General features: G+C 35.3%; 1 protein-coding gene across 2 annotated transcripts in view; it reads right to left on the reverse strand.

Moving 5' to 3' along the window:
* The window catches only part of STK26 (serine/threonine kinase 26), a gene marked incomplete at both ends in the record, with an annotated part of 60543 nt that overhangs the window by 2798 nt on the left and 30655 nt on the right, over positions 1-27090 (reverse strand). For both annotated transcript variants that reach the window (XM_080718683.1, XM_080718684.1), the window contains 6 exons: positions 1352-1500; positions 2593-2778; positions 3571-3728; positions 3824-3932; positions 13623-13679; positions 24662-24892. In XM_080718683.1, the coding sequence (XP_080574809.1) occupies positions 1352-1500; positions 2593-2778; positions 3571-3728; positions 3824-3932; positions 13623-13679; positions 24662-24892 (890 nt within the window). The remainder of the gene's footprint in view (positions 1-1351; positions 1501-2592; positions 2779-3570; positions 3729-3823; positions 3933-13622; positions 13680-24661; positions 24893-27090) is intronic.

Below are 27090 nucleotides of genomic sequence, written 5' to 3' on the forward strand. Positions count from 1 at the left end.
ATCAGAAGCCCCTATGGAGACATGGTACACATATAAAGACTTGCCCCCCACTGTTCCCCAATGACTAAATCAGCATCTACAGTAGTGTGGCTTGAGTGTTTAACGCTCCATTGGGTGACTCTCATGTCAGCTAAGGGTAACAGCCATTAGAGCAGGGTACACATTATTTGAATACATTTTATCTACTTCGAATCTTGGGTAATAATTCAAAATACAAGAATCTGAGCGTATTAATCTAAAGAAATTTTGTGTTAGTTGGGTGTGCATGCTTGTAATCCCAGTATCTGGCAGGCTGAGAGAGAAGGATCATAGTTTCAAGGCCAGCCTCAGCCTTCAGTTAGGAAGTTAGAGGCTGAACTGTTATTATAAATGTTGCCATTAAAAATACTGAGGTTATTTTTCAAGGCGTAAGAATCATAGATGTATATATTTTTTGTGGTGGTACAGATAAAACCCAGGACCATGTATATGCTATATAAGCATTCTATGCCCCATAAATGAATATTTATTATCTATTTATTATTTATTTGGTGGTACTGGGGTTCCTGGAAACTCTTCTACCTCCAGGCTACACTCCCAGTACCTAATTTTATTCTTTTTTTTAAATTTGGAAACAGGGGCTTTTAAGCCAGTGAGGCTGGCTTTGAACCTGCGGAATCCTCCTGTCTCCGCCTCCCAAGTGCGGGGGATTATGAGGGTGCACCACCATGCCCTGAGGCTCATAAATGAATATTTAAATGTACCAATCTGTTCGTGGTTTGAGGTGTGGCCGAGAGGTGGGAAAAGACTGAATGTCATTCTCCAGAGGGATTTTGCAGTTTGCATTAAAATAAGAGAATACATAGCTTCTTGTTACTTTTTATGTAGTACTGGGGATTGAACCTAGGGATGCTCTACCACTCAGCTACTCCCCACCTCAGCCGTTTTTATTCTTTATTTTGAGACAGGGACTCACTAAGTTTTCAAGGCTGACCTCAAATTTGCAATCTTCCTGCCTCAGTCTCCTGAGATGCAAGGATTATAGGCCTGTGCCACTACGCCCAGCTCCTTATTACTTTTTCCAAACTAACTGAAAATCTTTAATGGAATCTTATTCCAAAATTTTGTAGTATACTCAAGTATCCACTAGGGGTTAGACCAAGACCATTTAAAACTAGAACAGTTCACTTCCAAGAAAAACATGTTTCCAAATGCATTGTATTGGACAGACTGTGAGTGAAGAAGACTTTTATAGTTTCTAAGGTGAAACCTGAGATGATTTACATTTATGTGAGAGCAAGCATACTGGATCATTACTAAAAGACATAATGTATTAAAATTGGCTAATAAAAGTTCAGTAATTTGTACATACGAATCAGAGCCATCAGAATCTGATTCATCATCACTGTGTCCTTCTGCTTTCCATCTCTTAAATCGATCTATCAGCTCAGTCAGATAAGAAGTCTTCTTTGAATTTTTCACAATGAATTTATGTTTCAGAAGTTCTTTAGCTGTAGGGCGCTAAGGCATAAAATGAAGGATACAGGAGTATCAATAGGCTCTTTATGATTGCAAGGGGTGGCAAAAGCATTAGAGTTATTAAACTGAAAGGCATAAAAATCTATAGACATGAGGACAATAAACATGCTGTAAGAAAAGAGTTAATTCTATTTGCCAAGTGGTTCAAAGAAACTACATTCAATTCACTACTCTGGTACTCCAATTTGTTAATACCCAATGAGCAAAATTTATCCTACCTACTAGCCAAACAACAGTGGAAGCCTCAAAAGCAAAACAACACATAGTAGTACTTAGAACAAAACTGCAACAATATTTTAAAATGCCTTAAAATAGCTTTATTACATGTACTCTAAATTGAAAAAATTCAAGAAAACTAGCAAGGTCAGACTTTTGCTATCACCTCCATATGTTGTCTGAATTCCTAATGTTGTTATTATCTGCCCACATTTTATAATCCCTTCTCTATCAGAAATCAATTCCTGGTGTATCTAAATGTGAACACCAGGTAGTGTGGGGAATATTTTCCCTGTAGCATTTTATTAATATCGACATATTTATTATTAACTTTAAATGTTATATTGAATTTAGCTAGTTGTTGATTTCTAATTTCTAGAAGTCACCAGGCAACTTTATTTTAACACTAACAAAACAATTATAATAAAACTTGCCAAAAGGAGCACAGTGGACCATGAAAAATATTAAATTTCATGTTGAAGTTTCTAAACATTAAATAAGAGTTAAATACAAATATACCTTTCACAAAAAATGAAAATACAGTTGAAAGAATTTACTGAAAAAATTTTATATGCACTTTAATGATAACATATAAAATGAATTTTCTTTCTCAAATTTCTTTTCCTTTGAATTAGGAAAGATCAGTTGAATAAGCAGGAAGCTGGAGACCAGGGAAGACACATGAAAGTCTACTTAAGAACTGAATAGAGTTAGCAATACAGAGGAAAATAAAACAGATTTCTGGGTGGACTTCAGGCAATTTTTACATACACAGTATCCCCCACTACAGGAAAAGCTAATTTCATGTCAAAATCTAATAATGGAAAATAAATAGAAATAAAAGCAGTATATACTCACAAATGATGGATCTTTATTCAGGCAAGCATCAATAAACTCCTTAAAAGACTTAGTAAAGTCTCCAATAAGAGTTGGAGGATTATTTTTTGGAATAAGAAACAGAACTCTCATTGGGTGCATATCGGAGTTAGGTGGCTCTCCCTTGGCTAGTTCAATAGCAGTAATTCCCAATGACCAAATGTCAGCCTAGTGTAAGAGAGAGAGAGAGAGAGAGAGAGAGAGAGAAAGAAAGAGAAACAGGTCCATCACCTTGAAACTTCGTTCCAGTACACTGTCATGAAAAAAATCTGTAGAATACAGTGGTCTTATACTATTACAGCATGAATATGGTGCTAAAACATTCTTTTTGTTAGTAGAATTCACTTAATTAAAATTTTATTTAATTTCATACTTTATGCCAGGAACTATTTTAGGCATAGAGGATTCAGGTGATGAGTGAATTAGACAGAAATCGGCCTTATATTCTAGTAAGATAAGTACGTAAGATAGTGCTAAGTTCTGTGAAGAAAATAATAGAGTAAAAGAAATATGAATAATGGGACCTAGAGTGTTGCAAATTTACCCAGAATCTACAGATGTTTAAGCAGAGATCTGATTGAGTAGAAGGTTATTCTAGACAGAGGAAGGGGCATGAGGAAAGGACCCGGGGCCAGAGTATACTTGCATTGTCTGAGGAAAAGCAAAAAGAATATTATGGTGAAGCAGAGTACAGAAGAGGCAGACTACAGACAGCTCAGGTGGAGTCTTAGCTGTCAAAGTAAGGACTTTGGATTTTATTCCTAGTGAGCTGAAAAGGCACTGAAATAAGCAGGGTCCAAATATTACTAGCATCAAGAGTATTTATGATGCAGCAGCAAAACATGGCACAACTCTTCTCTGAACATTCAGAAAAGAATAAAAAATAAGTCCAGTTATTAACTAGGATAGCAAACAAAATAAAATTTATTCATAAAACAGTTGGTACTGGTAATGCTTTACTTTTGAATCATAAGCTGACTGTTGAATAACTTCAGGAGCCATCCAAAATGGAGTTCCAACAAAGGTGTTTCTTTTAATTTGTGTATCTGTCAGCTGGCCAGCCACTCCGAAGTCAGCAAGTTTAACATCTCCTTGTTCTGAGAGCAAGACATTGGCAGCTAGGAAGCAACAGGGGAAAAGAGAAAAAAAAGCACACTGAATTTTCTCAGAATGCCTCTATTTTTTAAGCTTATATTAGACTGCTGTGTACTACCTTTTATGTCTCGGTGAATTTTCTTTTCTGAATGCAGATAGTCCAGACCTTTTAAAATTTCCTTTAGCATGGTAGCAATCTGGAATTCATCAAATGGACCAGCTCGCAGCTTAAGGGGAAAAACACATATACTTACACATATTTCAAAGTTAGCAAAAAATAAAATTTGAAACTGTCATCTTTAGAAAGAATCACTCAGGTATACAAAATATTTCTATGCATTAAATCAGTACTTAAATAAAAAATTTAAATATGGGTGAAAAAAGCAAAAAGTTTTAAGTCAGAAGGCTCAACAGGTTTTTAATGATAAAATTTCATCTTCAGAGATACTACAAGAACTTTTTGGTGGTACTGGGTATTGAACAAGGGGCACTCTACCTCTGGGGTATACTACCAGCCCTTTTTATTTTTTTGTTTTGAAACAGGGTCTTGCTGCATTTCCTTGGGTCTCACTGAATTATGATGTGCTGTTCTTAAACCTGCAATCCTGCTGTCACAGCCTCCCAAGTACTGAGATTACAGGTGTGCACCACTGCATCCAGCTACAAGCACTTTAAACTTAGATACTAGCTCCAAATTCCTGGGTTCTTGACTTTTACATGAGGATTTAAAAGATAAGTGTAAATTTACACATATTTGCTTTATTTCAGAAAAAAAGAAATCAGTTACTTAAATGCTGGCATTTGTTTTTACATTGATCTAATTTTGAGTTCAGATGATCTATAAGATTTCCATAGCAACTATTTGATCATACCAGTCAACTATAGCACAGTTGTTAGCATTTAAATGTTTTAACAATATCGTAAAGAAATAATCTTTTTAAAACTCAAATTTTAAATCCATCTAGAAAAATAATAATTAAACTATTCAAACTTTCATTTTAAAACAAAATTCAAATCATGAAGGGGTAATATTATTTAAATAAATGTAACATATTTCCCTTTCTCTATATTTGTAATGAAGCCAATAGTTCCAACTGGAATACAAAGGAAGCAATGATTAGGCTTCAGAAAAATTTGTAATGGAATATCTGAATATTTCTCTTTAAAATAAATGGTAATTTTAAAATTCTGGTACCTCATAAAGCACAAACAGTGGATTGTACAATATTATTACAGGAAAGGGTGGGAAGCTAAATTCAGAGCTGAGACAGAGCTCTGTTTGCTGGAAGGAGGGAAGAGGTGGTGAAAATCAAACATTGCATAACTGGGCCTCACCCTGGGAGGGATTCACAGCTCTTTGGCACCTTGTGTATTTTTTCTTTCATGAATGCCATATTTATGCTGAATAAAGGGCACTTTCATGTTGAAATTTAACAGCTTAAAATAGAAGCCATGCTTTAGGCCTCACCATTTGATATTAACTGTGGTCTTAGTATATAGAATACTCCAGAGATGTCTGTTACCTTTTCTGAGATAACATTATCTATTTTGTTTTAAATCTACCAACTTCCACTCCAAAAGTCCTGTGTAAACAGTCATAATTACAGTCATTCTAAAAGGTAAAAATGAGATATATTATTAATGTCTTGTAATGAAATTCTGAAGCAGTATCAAATAAATAAATAAAGGATAAATATCCTATTACTTAAACATGATATGTAGTTGCTGAGGCCGGCCTTGAACCTGTGATCCTCCTGTCTCTGCCTCCCAGGTCCCTGTCTCTGCCTCCCAGACTGTAACTGGGATTACAGTCATGGACCATCACACCTGGTTAAAACTGGTATTCAGTATCAAAAATTCTGACAGGACAAGAGGAGGTTTATTCTTACTTACTTATGACATTGGGCACTGTTATTGTGAGTAGATTCTAAATATGGCATGTTACAGAGTTAAAAATATATGTTAAGACAACAAAATTAGTTCTTAAAGACTCATCAGCTTGTTTTCTATGTTTTAAGTTCAGTTGAAAATTTAGTAAAAGTAAAACCTCAAATTTGCACTGGAAGAGGATGGAAGGGAGATTTTGTGGCAGGGAAATGGGTGTGGGGTGTTGGTGTGGGTGTTTATTCTGGTTCCCTAATATACAGAAAATTGTCTCAAAACTTGGAGATAAATTGTTTCCTTAGGTGTATTGGGTACTGATGAGATAAAGAGAACAAGAGAATGGGAAAGGAAAGTAGGTAAAACACAGGATTTCTAAAATATATACAATCCAAACTTGGGAGAGATTATACCAAAATTAAGTTTGGTCTACTGTTCTTGGAATGCATAAATGAACTTCTCTCCAACAACGGAAGAACTTATCATTTTTAAATAGGTAACAACTCTGGCCCATGGAACTTTACTGACCTTCTATAATTTGTCTCTGCTGTAAAGTGAGCATATACAAAGAGAGACATCTGCTCTTTTAAAGACTATCCCTGTGGGCTTGTGGATTTCCCTATATTCCTTTGACGTCTAGCTGGTCCCTAATATTATATGTTATATTATACATTCTTTTAGTGTTGGCATATTGTTTCCAATTTTTTTCTTCATGCTCATGTTTTATTCTATTTACTTCATTATATATGTTTTAGTAATAAGCCATTCCAATTTTTTTCTGGAAAGAAGTGGGGTATAGGACTTCTGGGAAATGGTGACTGAGGGAAGCAGCACATATCAGTCCTGCTGACACCTGATCTCCATTGCCTGTAAAACAGTCTTCTACAAAAGCCATAGCATGCCATAACTAGAAAAATAACACAATAAGTATAAGGCAGCAGAGGAAAAAAAAAAGTTGCAAGACCAATCAGAGAGTACAAAAGAAACCCTCTTGCCTTGCAGTTGTGGGCGCTGTAAAAGCACCATCTTTTCTCACTGCACCTGACTCCAGAGACAAACACGAAAACAACCAGGACCTGAAGTAAGGGGCCGCAGTCACTGGAATTGTAAGCCATCAGTTCCTCCTGTGCAAACAATGGCTACAACTTACTGCAGTGGCGGCCAAACTCATCACCCCCTCCAGAGACCCATAACTACACTCAACAACACCACAAAAGAAACCCACCTGCCTCGCAGCTGTGGGAGCCGTGGTGGCACCATCTTGGCTCACTGCACCTGATTTCAGGGATGAACAGGAAAACAACCAAGGACCTGAAGTAAGCGGCTACAGATAATCAGAACTGTAAGTCATCAGTTCCTTCTGTGAAAACACCAGCTACAACTTATAGCAGTGGCGGTCAAACTCACCACGCTCTTCAGAGGTCCAGACCTGCTCTCAACAACAATGTAAGTGAAGCCACAATCCCAAGAAAGAACACCTAGCACAGAACAATCTAATCACAAAGCCAGTAGAAGACAGGAAAATGTTAAAATCAGAGCAGAAATCAACAAAGTAGAGAATTAAAAAATACAGAAAATCAACAAAATCAAAAGTTGTTTTTTGAAAAAATTAACAAGATAGATAAAACACAAGCCAACTTAAAAAAAAAGAGAATCAAGCCAAATCACAAAGATAAGAGAAGAAAAAGAAGATATAACTACTGACAATGTAGAAATCCAGAGGATTATCAGAAACTACTTTGAAAAACTATACTCCAACAAAATGGAAAATCTGGAAGAAACTGACACCTTTATAGATAAATACAACCTTCCTAAACTGAGTAAAGAAGATATAGAAAATTTAAACCAACCAACAGTAATCAAAGAGATTGGAACAACAATAAGGAACCTACAATCAAAGGAAACCCCAGTACCAGATGGATTCCCAAGTGAATTTTATAAACCTTTATAGAAGAGCTAATCCTGATACTCCTTAATCTATTTCATGCAATAGAAAAGAAGAGACTCTTCCCAAACACATTCTATGAAAACAACATCACATTAATACCCAAACCAAATAAAGACAGCTCAATGAAGGAAAACTACAGGCCTCTATCTTTGATGAACTTGGATGCAAAACTGCTAAACACGCATTCAGAACCACATCAAGAAAATAATACACCATGACCAGGTAGGGTTCATCCCAGGGATGCAAGGCTGGTTCAACATACAAAGATCAATCCATGTAGTTCATCATATAAACAAACCAAAGGCAAAAAATATATGATTATTTCAAAAGATGGTGAAAAAGCATTTGACAAAATCCAACATCCATTTATGCTAAAAGCACTGCAGAGAATAGAAGGAACATATCTCAACATCATAAAGGCAATCTACAATAGGCTCACAGCAAACAATATTTAATGGGGAAAAACTTCAATAATTTCCCCCTTAAAAAAGGAACAAGACAAGGATGTCCATTATCTTCACTTCTTTTCAATATAGTACTTGAAACTCTATTACAGCTATAAGTCAAGAAAAGGAAATAAAAAAGAGTACAAATAGGAAAGAAGAACTCAAACTTTCACTATTTGCAGATGATATAATATTATACTTGGAAGACCCAACAAAGTCAACAAAAAGGCTATAGAACTGGTCAACAAATTCAGCAAAATGTCTGATACAAAATTTATCTTAAAAAATCAGAAGCTTTTCTGTATAACAACCATAAATCCACTGAAAATCAAATTTAGAAAACACTTCCACTCAGGATATCCCACAAAAGATAAAATATTTAGAAATAAGTTTATCCAAGGAGGTAAAAGACCTCTACAAAGAAAATTATAAAACATAAAAAGGAAATTGAAGAAGACCTTAGAAGATGGAAAAATCTTCCATTTTCTTGAATAGTCAGTATAAATATAATCAAAATGGCCACACTTCCAAAACTGATCTACAGATTCAATGCAATGCTCATTAAATTACCAAGGCCATTCCTTATAGACGTAAAAAATCAGCCCTTAAATTCATTTGGAACAACAGAATAACCAGAATAGCCAAAGTAGTTCTCAGCAACATAAACCATGCAGGAAGAATCACAATACCTGACTTTAAACTATACTACAAAGCCACAGTAATAAAAAACGGCATAGTACTGGCACAAAACCAGATATATAGACCATGGGGGCAGAATAGAAGAATCCGAAACAAAGCCACATACTTATAGTCAATTGATTTTTAACAAAGGGGCCAAAAACATACACTGAAAAAATGATAGCCTGTTCAATAAATGGTGTTGCAAAATCGGTTAACCATATGCAGAAAAATAGAAATAAATCCCACTTTCTTACGCTGCACAAGAGTAAATTCAAAATTGATCAAAGACTTAGAAATTAGACCAGAGACCTTGAGGTTCCTTTAAGAGGCCATAGGTCCAACACTGCAACACATAGGCACAGATAAAAACTTTCTCAATGCTGGGTATGGTGGTGCACACTTGTAAACCCAGAGCTTGGGAGGAGAGACAGGAGGATCGCACAGGTTTGAAGTCAGCCTCAGGTACTTAGTGAGGCTCTCAGTAACTTAGTGAGACCCTATTTCCAAATAAAATATAAAATAGGTCTGGGAGTATAGCCCGGAGGTAGAAAACCCCTAAGGTTCCTTCCCCAGTACCACCAAAAACAACAAGAACAACAAAACTTTCTCAGCAAGACTCCAAAGGCACAGGAAAATGAAAGGTGGATCAATACATGGAATTGCATTAAACTGAAGAGCTTCTGTACAACAAAGGAAACTTTCAAGAACCTCAATCTAGAGCCAACAAAATGGTAGAATATTTTTGCCAACTATTTTTCTAATAGAGAACTAATATCTATATATACAGAGAACTCAAGAAACTCAGCACTAAGAAAATAAATAACCCAATAAAAATTGGGCAAGTGAACTAAATAGACACTTCACAGAAGAAGAAATTCGAATGGGCAATAAATGCATGAAAAAATGCTCAACATCATTAGTAATCAGAGGTATGCAAATAGAAACTACCCTAAGATTTCACCTAGCTCCAACTAGAATGGCAATCATGCAAAACACAAACAACAAATGCTGGTGAAGATGTGGAGAAGTGGAAACTCTAATACACTGTTGGTGAGACTGCAAATTAGTGCAACCCCTTCAGAAAACAGTATGGAGGATCCTCAGAAGAATGGGAATGAACTTATCATATGATCCAGCAATACTACTTCAGGGTATATTTCCAAAAGAGAGGAAACCAAAGTATCATACTAATGCATGCTTATCTATGTTCATAGCTGCACAATTCCAAATTGCCAAACTATGAAACCAACCAAGGTGTCTATTAACAGATGAATATATTACAAAACTATGGGATATGTACACAATGGAATTTTACTCAGCCATAAAAAAAAAACAGAATTACACCATTATTTACAGGGAAATGAATGAAACTGGAGGACATTATGCTAAGTGAAGTTAGTCATTTACAAAAAATAAGAAATCAGATGCTCTCCCTAATATGTGTAAGCTAGCGAGATAATGGGTCATAGGAAGAACTCTACATGAAGGAGATACTATAGATGAGCAAATGAGGCCACCTAACTAAGAAGATGAGAGAAGGGAAGAAGAAAATTCTCTAATGCACATGATGTACTTAAACATATCAATGTCATTCACGAAGGCAAACATAAGAAGAAGGAAGGGGGAAGGAATGTGGTGTGAGTTGTGTAAGAGCAGTTTGGGTGATGTGTGTATGTCTCTACCATCTTGTACCCCATTAAGATGTATGACTACAATGCACCAATAAAAGTTTTTAAAAAGAAGTGGGGTATAGTAAATTCAATAAAATAATGTACAATATGCTCAAAATACGTTAACATTAAGAATTTTTTTTCAAGAAAGAAAAGGACCTGGCCGGGTGTAGTAACCTCAGCATTCGGGAGGCGGAGACTGGAGAATCATGGTTTTCTGACAGTCTCAGCTATTTAGTGAGGCCCTTTGCAACTAAGTGAGACCCTGTTTCAAAGTAAAGTATAAAAACTAGGGATGGGGGTGTAGTTCAGAGTTAGAATGCCCCTGGATTCCATCCTCAGTACCACACACAAAAAAGGAAAATACTCTTGAGATATACTATATACAAAGTGGATATAAACTACAAGTTATAATCTTTTATTATTCCATTAGTTAGGTACCATTTTAAAGTGAGAAACTCTCCACACAATGTTCCTTTTGTTCTTCCTTGTTTCTGGTAGCAGAGCCTTTCTCTATACCTAGTTCTTTCTTCCATTTCCAAATCAATAGCATTTATTTGCATAAGACTATACATGAAGAAAGAAGAACACATTCTCTTATCATCTGCTCTCCTTCTAAAGTTTAATTAAATGAGGTTGATAATTAAATCACAATATTAAATTGCAGACCTAGAAAAACAAAATGATGATCACTCATTCAGTTTCTTCATTCATCATTAGAGAAAAATTAAGGCACAAAGAGATTGGCTTGCCCAATTTTAGCCAACTAGTCCGGGACAGAATTGGAACTTAGACCTAGGTCTTTCACTTCTCAGCCAATACAGTGCTAATAAAATTTTAATTCACTGTGTTTTTATTAAGTGCCATTTTTAACTAGGTAGAGAGCAGAATGGCAGGAGGGAATTAAGAACTCACAATAATTTTACTCAAAAGCTTTACAAAACTGGCCAGACTACCAGTACAGGCTTTGGGTTAGTTTTGTTAGGTGAGTTTATGTCAGTGACAGATGCTTGATATTGCTGCTAGTGACCCTGAAAAACAGAGTGGACCAGACTAGCTTTGCTAGTTCCTAAAAATGGAGAAAAGACATAGTGAGTACCTTGGAGGACCAGATAATGTAACATACATTTGTAAAGGATTCTCAATATTTTAAAAGTAGAAGGATGTTCACAGAGCAATCGAGAGGTTTCTCATGGCACTAATGAACAAACTATTGTATAATAAACTTCTTTGACATGGAAAATAGCAATGAGATAATTTGGTTTCAAGAAGAGAATGAAGCCTGACTCCATATGCATAAAGAATATTATGTAAAAAAATACCAGTTGTGTTCTTTTACTAGAAAGAGAAAGAAAAAATGAGCTCAAGCTTTAGGATATGGGAATTAGATTAGAGACAAGGAAGGATTACCAAATTCCTGATTCAACCAAAATGAATTCCTAGAAGTAGAAGAGGCTCTTCATATCAATTTAAATCACTATTGTTTTAGAATAGTTTAAATCCAGTTCTGCCGAAGAAAAAAAATTACTATAGTCATTTGTGTTCATAGTATTATTTGAAACTTTGAGTGATTACTGAAACTTTGAGTGCCTGGTAGTCGAGGGTAAAGTCTTTTTAAAATATTTAATCACTTTCAGTTAGCAAAATTAATTTCCACTTAAGATATAAGAATTGAAATATTAATTTATGATCTTTTATTTATATTTTGGTACTGAGGTTTGATCCAAGGGCTATTGTACCTCTGAGCTACATCTCCAACTTTATTTTATTTTTAGTTTGAAACAAGGTCTCACTAGGTTGATGAGAATTTCACTACTTGCCAAGGAGGGTGTCCTTGAATTGTGATCTTCTTGCCTCAGCCTCCCAACTACTAGGATTACAAGCATGGACCACCATACCTATAATCAAAGCATATTTTTCCTAGAACACACTCCATAATAAATTCAAAGGCAAGAGCATGTGAATAAAATATAAGCTTTATAATACTAGAGATGCAAGAGAAGTTAGAAGTAACTTAGTGCAACTTCTTTGTTTTATAGGACACCCAAATCCAGTGAGTTTGTCTAGTTTACAGTCATAGATTTGGTTGAACAGAGCTGGCCCTATAACCTCAAACTTCCATAGGCAAGAACAGTAGTCATTCTACCACACAAAACAATTTTACATAATTTGCATTGAATTTTTAAATATAATGTCATATTAATAATTATCTTAAAGGGAGGAAATCAATGTCGATAGGGTCACAATAACTCAGGGAAACAACTAGAGTTTCTCTAAGGCATTCTGGATTTGAACACATGTTCATTGGATGGAAATTTTCCTCACACTGCAGGATTTAACATTCTGATACATGCCCACATGGTCATTGTAACAACCCCCAAAATTCCATCACATGTTCAAATATACTATATAAAGGGCCAGAGAGAATTCTGAAGATAACTATGTTTTTAGGCCACTTGATCAAACCCCTGAAACCAATGTCTTAGTCACTTGAGGCTGCTGTGTCAGAATACTACACACTGAGTTACATAAACACCAATATTCCTCAGTTTTGGAGGCTGGAAGTCCAAGATCAAGGCGCTGGCAGACTGGTGTCTGGTGAGCAAACTCTTCGTGGTGCCAGTTGCTCATCATCTTATTGTGCCATCACATGGTGGAAAGAGCTAGAGAGATCTCTGGGATCTCCTTGATAAGGACACTAATACCATTCTTGGCCATTAGTACCTTTCAAAGGTCCCACCTTCTAATGCTATCACATAGGGAGTTATGATGTCAACATACGAATTTTAAGGAGGACATAAGTTCATAATCACTTTTAATGCCAATTATCTCCATTATATAGTTCTAAAAATCTAAGAACATGCATTCTTAAGATAATTTTGCAAAAGTAAAACTCAAAACTGACAAGAATTGATACAATTGATACTCCTAATTTGGAAGAATTTCTTTTACTAAACTATTTCTTACATGGGCAGCAACAAGTTCAAACTACAATACAGTTGTACCTATATAAGAATAGTGGTGCTGAAGAAATAGTTTAATTTGAAAATATTAACTCAAGTAACCACTTAAATTGCCCCAAAGCTATTGCTTACTTCAACTAAAAGAAAAAAGTTCTCTGTAACTCAGTGAGACCCGGTTTCAAAATAAAGAATAAAAAAATAGGGCAGGGGCTATATCTTGGTGGTCAAATGCCCCTGGGTTCCATCCCCAGACCCGCAAAAAAAAAAAAAAAAAAAAAAAGTTGAAGTGTGTGTGAGAGCAATTATTTAAAAATACTTAAATACTTACAAGATCCAGTGCTGAACCACCACCAAGGTATTCCATTATTATCCATAACTTTGAACCCTGTAAAGCCATAAAACAATTTAATAATTATAAACCTGATTAAAACAATATATTAGCAAACATGTTAAAATTTTAATATGCTTTTATTGGTGTATTATAATCTCATAGCATAATGCAAATCAAAACATTTGATTAAATTGTATACACTAAGGCACTGATTCTAAAATATAGATTTAAGTGTGGTTGCTTAAAACACAGAATATATTTTTCCATAGAATGTTACACAAAGAAAAGTAAGTTTTTTTAAGCCTATATTCCTACAAATATATTTAGCCTTTGCTATAGCTAAACAAATAGAATATTGTTTATTTTGTTGAACTATTACTGATTTTTGTAAAAGCAAAAAAAGTGAATTATGGCTTCCTGTTATTATCCTTAATGATATTAAATGGAAAATATAATTACATTAAAGAACGAGGAGAAAAATGGACGCTTGTATTACTTTTACTGATGTCCATGTGACTTTAGAGTTTAAGAACACTGGATATTTTGCTGTATTTTGGCTTTTGATTTTTATTTGCTTTACTGTATCTTATAACCTTTATTTTAATGGTACTTGAAATTAAATCTAGGGTGTTAAACCTCTAAGATAACCACCAGCCCTTTAAATTCTTTTTAAATTTTGAAACAGGGTCTTGCTAAGTTACAATAAGTTGGCCTCAAACCTATGATCCTCCTGTTTCAGCCTCACAAATACTGAGATTACAGGTGTGTACCACCATGCCTGGCTTTTACATTACAACTTTTATTAATCATGATTAGTGAGCATTTTTGGTGCACTCACAGGACCTAGAAAGAATTGGGGGGTTTCCCCCTCTGATATAAATGGATAAGGAAAAGGGAGTCTATAGTTTAAAAAGCATGAATACTCCAGGTGAAATTCACTTCATTGTGACCTCAACAAGAAGAATTTGGCTCATAAGGGGGAATGTATGTATATGAATTCTAAAACACGCATATGTAATTGGGCATGGTGGCACACACCTGTAATTCTAGTACTTGGGAGGCTGAGACAGGAGGATCTCAGGTTTAAAGAGAGGCTTAGCAAGTAGTGAGACTCTCAAACAAACTAATAAGACTTTATTTCAAAACAAATAAATAAATAAATAAATAAATAAATAAATTTTAAAAATAAGGCTTGGGTAGATCAAAGGTAGAATACTTCCAGGTTCAATCTCCAGTACTCCCCATGGAATAAGTAAGTAAAGCACACATATGTATCATTTAGTTCTATCAGATAAACAGTGGAATAAATCACTAATCTTTTTTTCAGCTATAGTTTGAGTCTTCTTTGTTTTTGTGGTACTGGGGATTGAACTTTATGGCATTCTAAGTATACCTGCAGCCCTATTCAGACCTATTTTATTTTTTATTTGGAAACAAGGTCTCAATAACTTGTTGAGGCTGGCTTCAAACCAGCAATCCTCCTATCTCAGCCTCCCAAGTACTGGGATTATAGGTGTGTGCCACTACACTTAGCTACAGTTGGCAATATTAGGGAGGCCTCTCTTTCTCAATCAAACAAACAGCTGACTAGAAGTGGAAGGTTTGGTTTTACTTATAGTGGTAGCAGCCAAGTTGTGAATGAGCTAGGTCCCAAAAGTTCATTTTAGGTAAGATGTTTAGAATTTTTAAAGCAAGATTTTCCCATATAACAAGATCTAGGTCTCTGGAATAGTACCCTGGAAAGATCATTTTAACACGACTGTATCTGTAGTATATAGGATGAGAGTTTCAAAAAGACTTACTACTATTTATACCTTAATGATTTAATGAAAAATATATTCAGCGTTATGCTTCAACTTTGGGTGCCAGGAACACATTTCTCCACTTTACAACTCCAGTGGTGGGAGAAAGATTCTCAAGCTACCACTTGTAGCCCTTAAATGCTAAAATTCCTAGATGAACTGTGGAGTTCAATTTCAAATTTGGATGCATCTCCTTGGGGCTGGTATTTTATTAGGGCACACAAGGAACTCCAATTACATAACAATGACTGCTTAGCAGATAGTGAAGAGTCAAAGAATCAGAATTGAGTTGACACTGTAGCATGGGAACCAGAGTGTGGCCTAGAGTTAAGGAATGGGGAAGGAAAGCTCAGTTAAAATAAGAGAAAAAAGATTCTCCATTCTTGATGCAGATACCAGGTACAATATATGAGAGAAGGAGAGGAACAGTGTTTCCCTCTTCTGTCTACCCCTCCTCTATCTTTACCTGTACTCTGAACTGAGAAAAAAAAGAGCTGGGAGTCATGAGTACAGTAGGAAACAGAGGAAATAGATTTCCACAATAATGGGGAGGGAAGAGGAATTCCAAGAGAGGTTCATGTAATTTGTATAAAAATTTAATTTATAGAAATGTATAGAAATGTATATAAATTTGGTACTTAGGATATGAGAATTAGGATCCTGAGGTATATTTACTTTGAAAGAAAAGTGTTTAGTGCTTATTTTTATTTTTTTTAGTGCTAGGAATTGAACCTAGGGGTGTTCTATCTCTGAGTTACACACCTAGCTCTATTTTTATTTTCTATTTGAAGACAGGATCTTGCTAGGTTGCTGAGGTATCTCACTCAGTTACTAAAGCTAGCTTTGAACCTGGGATCCTCCTGTCTCAGCCTCTCGAATACTGAGATTACAGAAATTGTGCCACCAGGCCCAGCTGAAAAAAGTATTTTTGACAATGGCTTATAGCTTATGAACTTTTTCTTTTGCCATACAAGTACTATAATATGAATTTAGAAGGCCTCCTATCTACCTGACGATTAAAGGAAAAATATCTCATAAAACACACATGTCTCCACAAGTCTTTTATCCCATTAAGATGTATGACTAAAATGCACACATAAAAAATTAATAAAACATATTTCCCTATTTTGTAGTTTGGCATGAATGAATGTGCCTTTTTTCAAGTTAAAAAAGCTGTGTATATAAGGCAGGAAACAAAAAGAGAATTTAATGAGGAGAGGGACCAGTAGAATAATAGAAAGGGGTTGGGATAGCGAATTGGGGAAGGGAAAAGGAGAGTTGATGAAAGAAATTATTCAAAGAATGTTATGTCGATATATATGAAGCTTTTACTACCAATCTTGCTAATATGTATGCAGTGGGGGATGAGTAGGGTGACATATGGAGAGAAACAAACCAAGTATTGTGTGCATGCATGTCTATACTACTTTGATGCGCCAATAACAGTATACTAGATATTCATGTCTTTTTGTACCAATTCAGAATGAAAATTTACCAACTCTTTGTCATTCAGAGAAACCTTGAAATGTGACTATAAAACAGTACATACTGCTGAGTCATCAAAGTTTCACTAAGCAACTTCCAGATCTGAAAAGAAGCCTTATACTAGTAAGTAAGCTGTTCACCAGAACTAGGATTTAATTAAGACAGAAAAGGGCCCACAAACACCTGAGAACTTTTCTGGTTTTCTCTATTTTTTGGTGGTATTGGGGTTCCTGGAAGCCCTTCTACCTCGGGGCTATACTCCCAGACCTATTTTATACTTTTTATTTGGAAACAGGGTCTCTTAAGCCAGCGCGGCTGCCTTCCAACCTGCACGATCCTCCTGTCTCTGCCTCCCAAGCGCGGGGATTACAAGCGTGCGCCACCACGCCCAACAGGTTTTCTCCTTTTGATTGTTACTTCTGTAGATAAGTGTAGCTAGAGAAGCCATAAGCCTGTACAAATGGAAGAAGTCCCTAAAGTGAATTTAAATTTCAATTACTTTCTATTTCCCAATTTGCATGGTTATTTTGCATAAATTATATGCCCATATTGAGATCCTCTATTCTGGGCATCAGTGTTATCATAATTTCCTTTAATTAATCTTCTCTCTTTTTTTCTCCCCCGCTCTGTCTCTGTCTCTGTCTCTTCTCTGTCTCTCTCTGTACTATGGGTTGAACCCAGGGAGCCTTATGCCTTCCAGCTACACCCCTAGCATTTAAAAAATTTTTTTTTACCATAACACTGTCTTTTTAATAGGTGCATTGTAGTCACACATCTTAATGGGTTATAAAATGGTAGAGGCATACATACACACATGACTCATTTAGCCTTTCCCCAATTCCCACCCCATTTGCTCCTCCCTTCCTGTTTCTGATGTTTGGCTTAGTGATTGACTTTGATATGTTTGTGAATGTATGTCATGTACCTTAGGGAATTTTTCTCTTCCCCCTCCCATTCCCCTCAGTTAGGTTGCTTTATTTGCTCATCTATAGTTTCTCCTTCTTCGTCTAGAGTTCCTCTCCTATGATCATTTTCTCCCTAGCATATTAGGGAGAGCATCCAATTTCTTACTTTTTGTGACCGACTAATTTCACTTAGCATAATGTTCTCCAGTTCCATTCATTTCCATGCAAATGACATAATTTTGTTCTTATTTATGGCTGAGTAAAATTTCATTGTGTACATATCCCATAGTTTTGTAATCTATTCACCTGTTGATGGACATATTGGCTGGTTCCATAGTTTGGTAATTGAGAATTGTGCAGCTATGAGCATAGATACACATGCATTAGTTTGGTAGTTTGGTTCCCATTCTTTTGGGTAGATACCCAGAAGTGGTATTGCTGGATCGAATGGTAGATTTGTTCCTATTTTTCTGAGGATTCTCCATACTGTTTTCCAAAGTGGCTGCACTAATTTGCAATCCCACCAACAATGTCTTAGAGTTCCCACTTCTCCACATCCTCGCCAGCATTTGTTGTTGTTTGTGTTTTGAATGATTGCCATTCTAGTGGGAGTTAGGTGAAATCTCAGGGTAGTTTTGATTTGCATCTCTCTGATTGCCAATGATGTTGAGCACTTTTTCATACATTTATTGGCCATTTGAGGAAATTCTTTAAACATATTAATAATGGCTGCTTTGAAGTCTTTTCTGCTAATTTCAAGATCTCAGAATACTCAGAAACAGCTTCTCTCTCTTTCTTTCTCTTTCTTCCTTCCTTCCTTTCTTCCTTCCTTTCTTTCTTTCTTTCTTTCTTTCTTTCTTTCTTTCTTTCTTTCTTTCTTCTTTCTTCTTTCTTCTTTCTTTTTTGTACTAGGAATTGAACCCAGGGAAATTCAATCTCTAAGCTACACCCCCAGCCATGGTTTTTATTTTGAAACAGGATCTCGCTGAGTTCTTATATTTTGGCCTTGAATCTGTAATCATTGTCTCAGTCTTTCAAGTACTGGGATTACATCCATGAGCCACCATGTCTAGTTTATCTTTATTTTTAGAAAAAAAAAGAATGTTTTAAAATGAAAACTTTTCAATATTCAGTTTACTTCAAGTTTTATATAACTCCTTTCATTTTTTTGGGGGGGGTGGTACTAGGGTTGGAACCCAGGAGCTTTCTACCTCCGGGATATACTCCTAGACCTATTTTATATTTTATTTGGAAAGAGGGCCTCACTAAGTTGCTGAAAGCCTCACCTGAGGCTGGCTTCAAATCTGTGAGATTCTCCTGTCTCAGCCTCCCAAGTGTGGGAATTACAAGCGTGTGCCACCATGCCTGACATAACTCCTTCCAATTTTTAAAATAAACAATATTCCAGAGATACTGAACATATGGTAGATATATGGACACACAAAGTTTTATTGAAAAATGAGACCAGAAAACTATACAAAATGTATTCTAGAATATTTACTTTATTCATTAAATTCTTCTTAAAATAAATATTGGTGATGGTATATATGTATACATGTGGGGGTGATGTTTCCTTATCATAAATATAAATATAAAGGCTATTTTCAGCAGTAAATAAAGACATGGTTCAAATTCTACTCATTGCCTGAGTGAGTTTCACTTTAAGATTTAAATTGAACTAGAAAAATATTTAAAGATCAAAAGATTTTTGTAACATTATGAGATCAGAAGGGAAAGGTTTGCTTATTTTAGTGCTCTTCATAAAGACTAACTTTGTCAAGAAAATCTTCAGTGAACTAAAATTAAAAGTAAACACTGTGGTTACACTAAATGTTTGTCTGGTGTTTCCTCTTGTTTTTAAAAATAAAGTTATACACTGAGCTCAGTAAAAATGAACACCTAGTAGCTTTTTTATACATGTCAAGGAAATTACTTTAACTATACACAGTTTTGGAGAGCATTTAATTTTCTCTAAAATGCAATAACTTTTTTCTCCAGCTTAGAGGTCTTGATTATGAATGCTATAGTGTCTAATAACACCCTGAGAAAAAAATCCATATACTATGTTACTCAATTAATTTGAGTCACAAAATCTCCTGCCATCTCAAATGTAAGGATGGGCCACAAAAGGTACACACGTTGATGGATAATGCTGTTCCCTGATGATATTAAGAGAATGTGGCCTTAAATTGTGTTGACTAAAGCTGGATGTGGTGGCACACGCTTGTAATCCCAGTACTTGGGATTCTGAGACAGGAGGATAGCAGGTTTGCGGCTAGCTTCAGCTAATTAGTGAGGCCCTTCACAACCCACTGAGACCTGTTTCAAAATAAAGAATTAAAAATAGGGTTGAGGGTTTAGCTTGGAGTTAGAATGCCCCTGGGTTCAACTCCTGTACTGCAAAAACAAAACAAAAAACAAATTATGTTGACTACCTTAAACAGTTATATTTTGTGGTACTAGAGATTGAATCCAGAGTCTTTCTACCTCTAAGTCACACCCTGCCCCACTTTCTTTAAAAAGAATTTGTTTTTTCTTAATATGTGAAGATTTTATTTGTTAAGTTGTGATGACAATTATGGATGATAAAAGAATTTGAAACACAGTTTTGCTAAGTTACTGTGTGCTGGCCTCGAATCTGTGATACTCCTATCTTGGCCTTCCAAGTACTGGGATTACAGGAGTGTGCTGTGTACCTGGCCCCGTTATATTTGATATGATTTTAATTAAGAGAATGATGAACGTAAACATAATCATTCTATGATTAATATAAATAGAAAATAAATGAATTGCTTAAATTAAGAAAGTAGTCTAGATAAGTATTAATAGTTATAAAATTATAAGACATCTCTCTCTCTCTCTATATATATATATATATATATATTCATACACACACATGCGCGCACACACTTATTTACTTTATTTTCTGCAGTACTTTAAACAGATTCAGGATAGAAATAATTAGTATCAAACAGAGCATGGTGTTGCAATGCCTATTTTGGAGGCTGAGATAAGAGGATTGCAGCTTCAAGAATAGCCTCAACAAATTAGCAAGGCCCTCAGTAACTTAGTGAGACCCTGTTTCAAAAATTAAAAAAATGGTCTGGGGATATAGCTCAGAGGCACGGTGTCCTTGAGTTCAATAACCAGCACCAAATAAGAGAAGAAAAAATCAGTATCAGCCATGTAAGCATTTCTATACTTTTATTATGAAACACATTCTTCAAAGTATTCTCTGTACTTATAGATTTGAATTAATGATTGATACAGTAGATAAGAATAATAATTCAGTTTAATCCCTTAGGAAACATCTAGGACAAATCACTCATTGCTCTGAATACAATACAATCAAGTTTTGAGACAAAACAAAAACTAAGTTTTTATTTTATTTTAAGATTCAGTAATTATTGGATGACTAGTATATGTATACTGTTGTACTAATTTTTGAAAATAATTTCTTAAATGTGATATTTTAAAAATAAAAAATACAGTGCTATAACACATTTTGCATTAAAGTGCCAAATATGAGCAAAGGTTCTAAGAAAACAGTAAAAGATTTGACTCCATATCACTACTTATTTTCATTATAATATATAAATCATCCATTTTATTTTTAAATTTTTATAAAGCATCCATTTTAAATAGGGCTTATTTAATATTTTAAGACAGTCACCAAAAATAGCTTATCTGTTATAGGCACCTAAAAATAGCAAGGGCTCAAGTTTGCTCTAGACTGGGTCTGGAATTACCAGAATTCAATCCAGAAAGAGTAAATGAGAATGAGCAATAATCACACACACACACACACACACACACACACACACACACACACACACACCAACAAATCCCTGGGACTGCCTACAACCAAGTCTGCTGAAAGAATTAGGAAGAGAATATAAGAATAATGAGATTGGGTGATCACTCATAATATTTCTATAAATAAATACAAATTGCAAAACTACCTTTTTAAGAAAAAAAGCAAAAGCATGTTGCAAGACACCAAAAATTACATATGTAGGAAAATAAAGTAGCATATAACAAGTAGAAATAAATGCTAAAATTGGATAGAAATGACTTGTATTATCAGCCTCTCTTGGAGGCCTGTTTTTCATATCATTCATAAAAAATAATACAAGTGAGTGAGTACTTGCTTATTTTTGTTTTATTTGTACCTTCCACAAATCTTAGTCATAGAATTTCCATTATTTAGTACATTCCCCATTCATCTAATGTCCTACTTCATATAATGTTAGAATAAATCTAATATTAGGCTTCGTGAAAATGCAGTGAAATTGATGAATTCTTCAATTTATATTAACTGAATATAAAGACAGATATATCAAGAAAGCAATGTGAAGTCACCAAGATAGAGTAAGAAATATACCTGTCTTCACCACCCTTCCTGCAAGCAAAAACAAACACGGCTATCCACAAACCAAAATAACCCTGTTAGTCTTCAAAGGATGATTTAAGAATCTACAATACAATCCAACACAATCTCACAGGATGGATGATGCTGGTATTAGCATACCTGAGAAACCAGACACTCAGACACCTGAGTCACTGCCTCAGAGAGCTGGCTCACACCCTGGCCAGAAGCAAGATTTTCCTGCATGTGCCCACACTCTGCATACCAGTGGCCATTGAAAAGACAGCAAGTGCTCTGAACTGTACCCACCTTGACTCAGACAAGAGAGTCACCACCATAGCCAGCCATATCTCAAATCTAATCAGAGCCAGGGTCACTGTGCATATCCTTGCTCCCAACACACATTGAACAGCTCTTAGAGAGACAACATACGTTGTGGCTGTGAGCTGTTTTGGCACTGTACCCACCCATGCCACAGAAAACACAACCACAGACACAAAAAGATGTTGCACACTTTATCACTTCTTGCACATGTGTACACTCTGGACTGCTGCACCACAACCTCAGAGGTGCTCTTCCCTATGCCATCATATCAGTGTGCAAGCTGGACATTCCACCTCCACTACCTTCACAGCACCAGCGCCTTGTGGACCATTCCCAATGCAGCAGCTGGGGTGTCTCCATTTTGGGTACCTGCAAATTAATGCCCTGGGCCCCACAACAGCCATGCCCATCCCAGTTCCATGCTGATTCCAAACCGACTCCACTGGCTGCAGCCACCTAGAGCACACACGTAAGCCAGACACAGGACCAGAACAAATTGCTTCAATCATGATTTCCCCAGTGGAAGAAAAAGAATTTTGCAAATCCTATCAGCCACAGACATTGAAGGCACTCAGTATCAACTCTGGCTACTAGTTCAGATGGCATTGGCCGCCAAAGGTCACTGCAATATTTTATAATACCGACCTTAGTTGACAGAGGACATGAAGATTATGCTGGATCACGTTAAATGATACCAGAACCACTACAGCCCACCTGGCTAATGCTCTCACATCCTCGCAGGGGAAGATCTTTTGATACCAAACCAGGCCATCATATCTGGAAGAGATAACTGGCTACACCAAATCTTCAGAAAATCAATGTAAAGCAAGAAACAACCCCATCCCTGCTGTAAACTTGGAAGTCAAAGATGTATTCCTTTGTAAAATTTCAATACTAGAATAATTTTAATTTTAAGATAAATCAAATTTTATACATGCATACCTATGTTTATAGCAGTAAAATTTACAATAGCCAAATTATAGAACCAAACTAGGTGTCAGTAAACAGATAAAGGAAACATGGTGTAAACAAACAATGGAATTTTACTTATCCATTAAGAAGGACAAAATTACATCACTTGCAGGACAATAGATGGAACTGGAGAATACTATGCTAAGTGAGACCAGTCAATCTCAGAAAGTCCAGGATTTGTTTTTACTCATATTTGGAAGTTAGGAAGAAAATAGAAAACAAAAGTGATATCACTCAGATAAATGAGGAGAGACACCAATAATTAAATTGGTGGAAAGGGGGGAAGAGTAAAAGGAGGATTAAGGAAAGAAATAGTTCAAATAATGCTATTTCCACATATGAACATATCACGACCAATTTCACTAATATGTTTAAGGATGGGGGAGGGACATAGGATGTGGAGGAAAATATACCAAGTGCTATATGCATGTATATTTATATGACTTTGAGCCTCACTCTGATGTATAATTACAATGTATAAAAATGTGAATTAAAAAACTTTCAACCACAACCTAAGCTAGTGTTCTCTAGCTCTTTTTCCTTTTCCCCCTTTTTTTGTGGTACTGGAGATGGTACACCCTTAGCCCTATTTTATTTTTTATTCTGAAACAGGGTCACACTAAATAGAGGAGGGTCTCACTAAGTTGCAGAGGCTTCCCACAAACCTGCTATCCTTCTCATGTCTTGAGGATGGCAATGAATGATTATATTTATCATATATCTGAAATTTGCCATACTCTGTGTGAATTTAGAAACCAAGAATGTTTAAGCTGAACTGTGTGTAATCAAGAAGGTCACAGCTGGTGGGAAAGAGAAATCTGTAAATAACCATCATAACTCAATTTTTAGATTGTGACAGCTTGGACTCTTGGGAATAGTGTGTGGAAATCAAAGGGGATTGCTTTCTCATGACAAGGGCTAAGTCTCAAGGACCAGATGCTACATTTCTACTCTGACACAGAATCAAAAGTTCAGGTAGATTAAACTGCTAAGAAGTCCTGGGATGATTCAGGATACAGCTTATTATTATTTATTTGGCACTATAAATGAAGCTGTATTCTGCCTAAAGGCCAAAGACTGCCAAATCCTAATTTAAGACATTGACTTCTGAAAATAGAATTAAAGAAAGAAAAACATAATGAAAATACCTTACGACAAATAATATAGCATACACATTACCTTTAAATATGACCCATAGTATTTTGTTACATATGAGCTGTCACACTGACTTAAAACAGTTATTTCTTGTTGAATGTCTTCTATTTCATCTTCTGCTTCCTCAAGGTCAATGATTTTAATAGCAACCACTTGCTGAGTACGGTTATCGATTCCTTTGAAAACTTCTCCAAATGAGCCTTTTCCAATACGTTCTAACTTTGTGAATAATTCTTCAGGGTCAGCTATGTTATTCTAATGGGAGGACAAAAGAGAGAAAGAACACACATGTTTTAAATAAAATTTAAATAAAGTAAAATAAAACCACATAAGACAATAATACTTTTTATAGGATTTCAGTTTTTATTATTTTAATTTTATGTATTTATTAGCTACAGTATAATTCAATACATGTATGCAATGGATGCTGATCATATCAAGGTAAATGACATTTTAATTTCTTTGAATATTTATCATTTCTTGATTTATTAAAGCATACAAACTCCTTTCAAACCTTCCTATTTGCTTTGTTAGAACAATTGCAATCCCAAGGAGCCAGCTAATCCATATTCTACTGGATTACCCAACCAAGTGGGTTTTGCTGATCTTATTACCACAATCCCATAGAGCCAACACAGTCTCTGGGGTCTTCCAAAGGAAAAAAATACATTTTGTAATAAAGCAGCAGATTATATACACTTTGCATATTAATACAAATGTAGCAATTGTGAGAGAACATCTTAATTTTACATGAAACATTAACATTTTTAAATTCAAACAATATTATCTTTTAACTCTCCTCTGTCTCTGACTCAAACATTTAAGTTATCCACCTAAAATCCCAAAGCACCATCTAAACAACACAGAACACAAAAGACGTGAACCTTTCTTGTCTTTGCTTAGGATGTGAAATGCTCTCATGAATGGCTACAATAAAATTCCATGCCTTTATTAAGCACTCTCCGCCAAAGCACAGGAAAAAAAAATAAAATTAGACAAATGGGATAATATCAAATGAAGACACTTCTCTACGGCAAAGGGATGATCAACAAAGTTAAGAGAAAAGATAAAAAGTGGGAAAATATTTGTGAAACGATTTATCTAACATGGGATTAATATTCATAATATTTATTGGGCTAGACGACCTGGCTACAATACATGAGGCCCTAGTTTAATATGCAAAAACATAAATAAATCAACAAGAATTTAAGAACTTTAAAAACTTATCAGCAACAAACAATCCATTTTTTAATGGGAATCTAGGCACGGATTACATGCCTGTAATCTCAGTTTGAAAAGGCTGAGACAAGAGGATAACAGGTTTTAGGCTAGCCTCAGCAACTTAGTGAGACCTGTTTCAAAATAAAAAATAAAAATAAAAAAGGGCTGAGGGTGTGCCTTGGAGGTAGAATGCCCCTGGATTCAATACACAGTATCAAAAAGAATAAATAAAATGGATTGTGTGCACGTGGTGGCACATGCCTGTAATCCCTATAATTGGAAGTCTGAGACAGGAGGATCACAGCTTTAAAGCCAGCTTTAGCAATTAATGAGACCCTAATTCAAGAACAAAAAATAAAAAGTTCTGAGACTGTAGCTCAGAGGTAGAATGTCCCTGAGTTTAATCCCTAGCACCAAAGCAAGGGAGGGGGCAAATGATGTAAATAGACACTTCTCAAAATAAGAAATTCAAGTGACCAGCAGATTTTTGAAAAATGCCTAACTTCATTAGTTACCAGGCAAATGCAAGCAAAACCCACAATTAAATATCTTCTTATGCCAATTAGAATGGATAAAGCCAAAATAAAAAAAATACCAAATTCTGGAAAGAATGAGCAAAAAAATTGAGCTTTCATATACTCTTAGTGGGAATGTAAACTATTACAGTCACTATGGAGAATAATATAAAGGTACCTTATGGAACTAAAAGCAGTTCTTTCTTGTAATCCAGCTATCTCACTTCAGTGTATATGTTCAAAAATCAGCATATTAAAGAGACACCTGTGCCATGCCCATGTATATTACTCTTTTAAACATAATAGCTAAGAGAGGAAATCGATCTAGATTTCAATTAAAGGGTGAATGAAGAATGAAAATGTGGTGTGTATTGTATATGATGGGATATTATTCAGCCTTAAAAAGAGATGCTAACCTATCATTCATAGCAAAATAGAGCTGGAGGATATTATTTTGAGCAAAATAAATCAAACAAAGAAAAAAATATATTTTTTTCTCTATGTGCATGTTTTATAAAGGTAAATAGTCAGAATGCTTAACAGTGATAACTAAAGGCTGAAATGCAGTGGGTGGGTTATGGGAAGTTTGATGATAGTTTCCAAATTAGAAGAAATAAGTTCTAGTGCTATATGGAAGAGTAAAAGGACTATAGTTCATGATAACCTATTATATATTTTGGGAATAACTCAAAGAGAGGAACTTGAAAGTTCTAAACA

This window comes from Muscardinus avellanarius (assembly GCF_963383645.1).
Source record: "Muscardinus avellanarius genome assembly, chromosome: X".
NCBI classification, from domain to species: Eukaryota; Metazoa; Chordata; class Mammalia; order Rodentia; family Gliridae; genus Muscardinus; species Muscardinus avellanarius.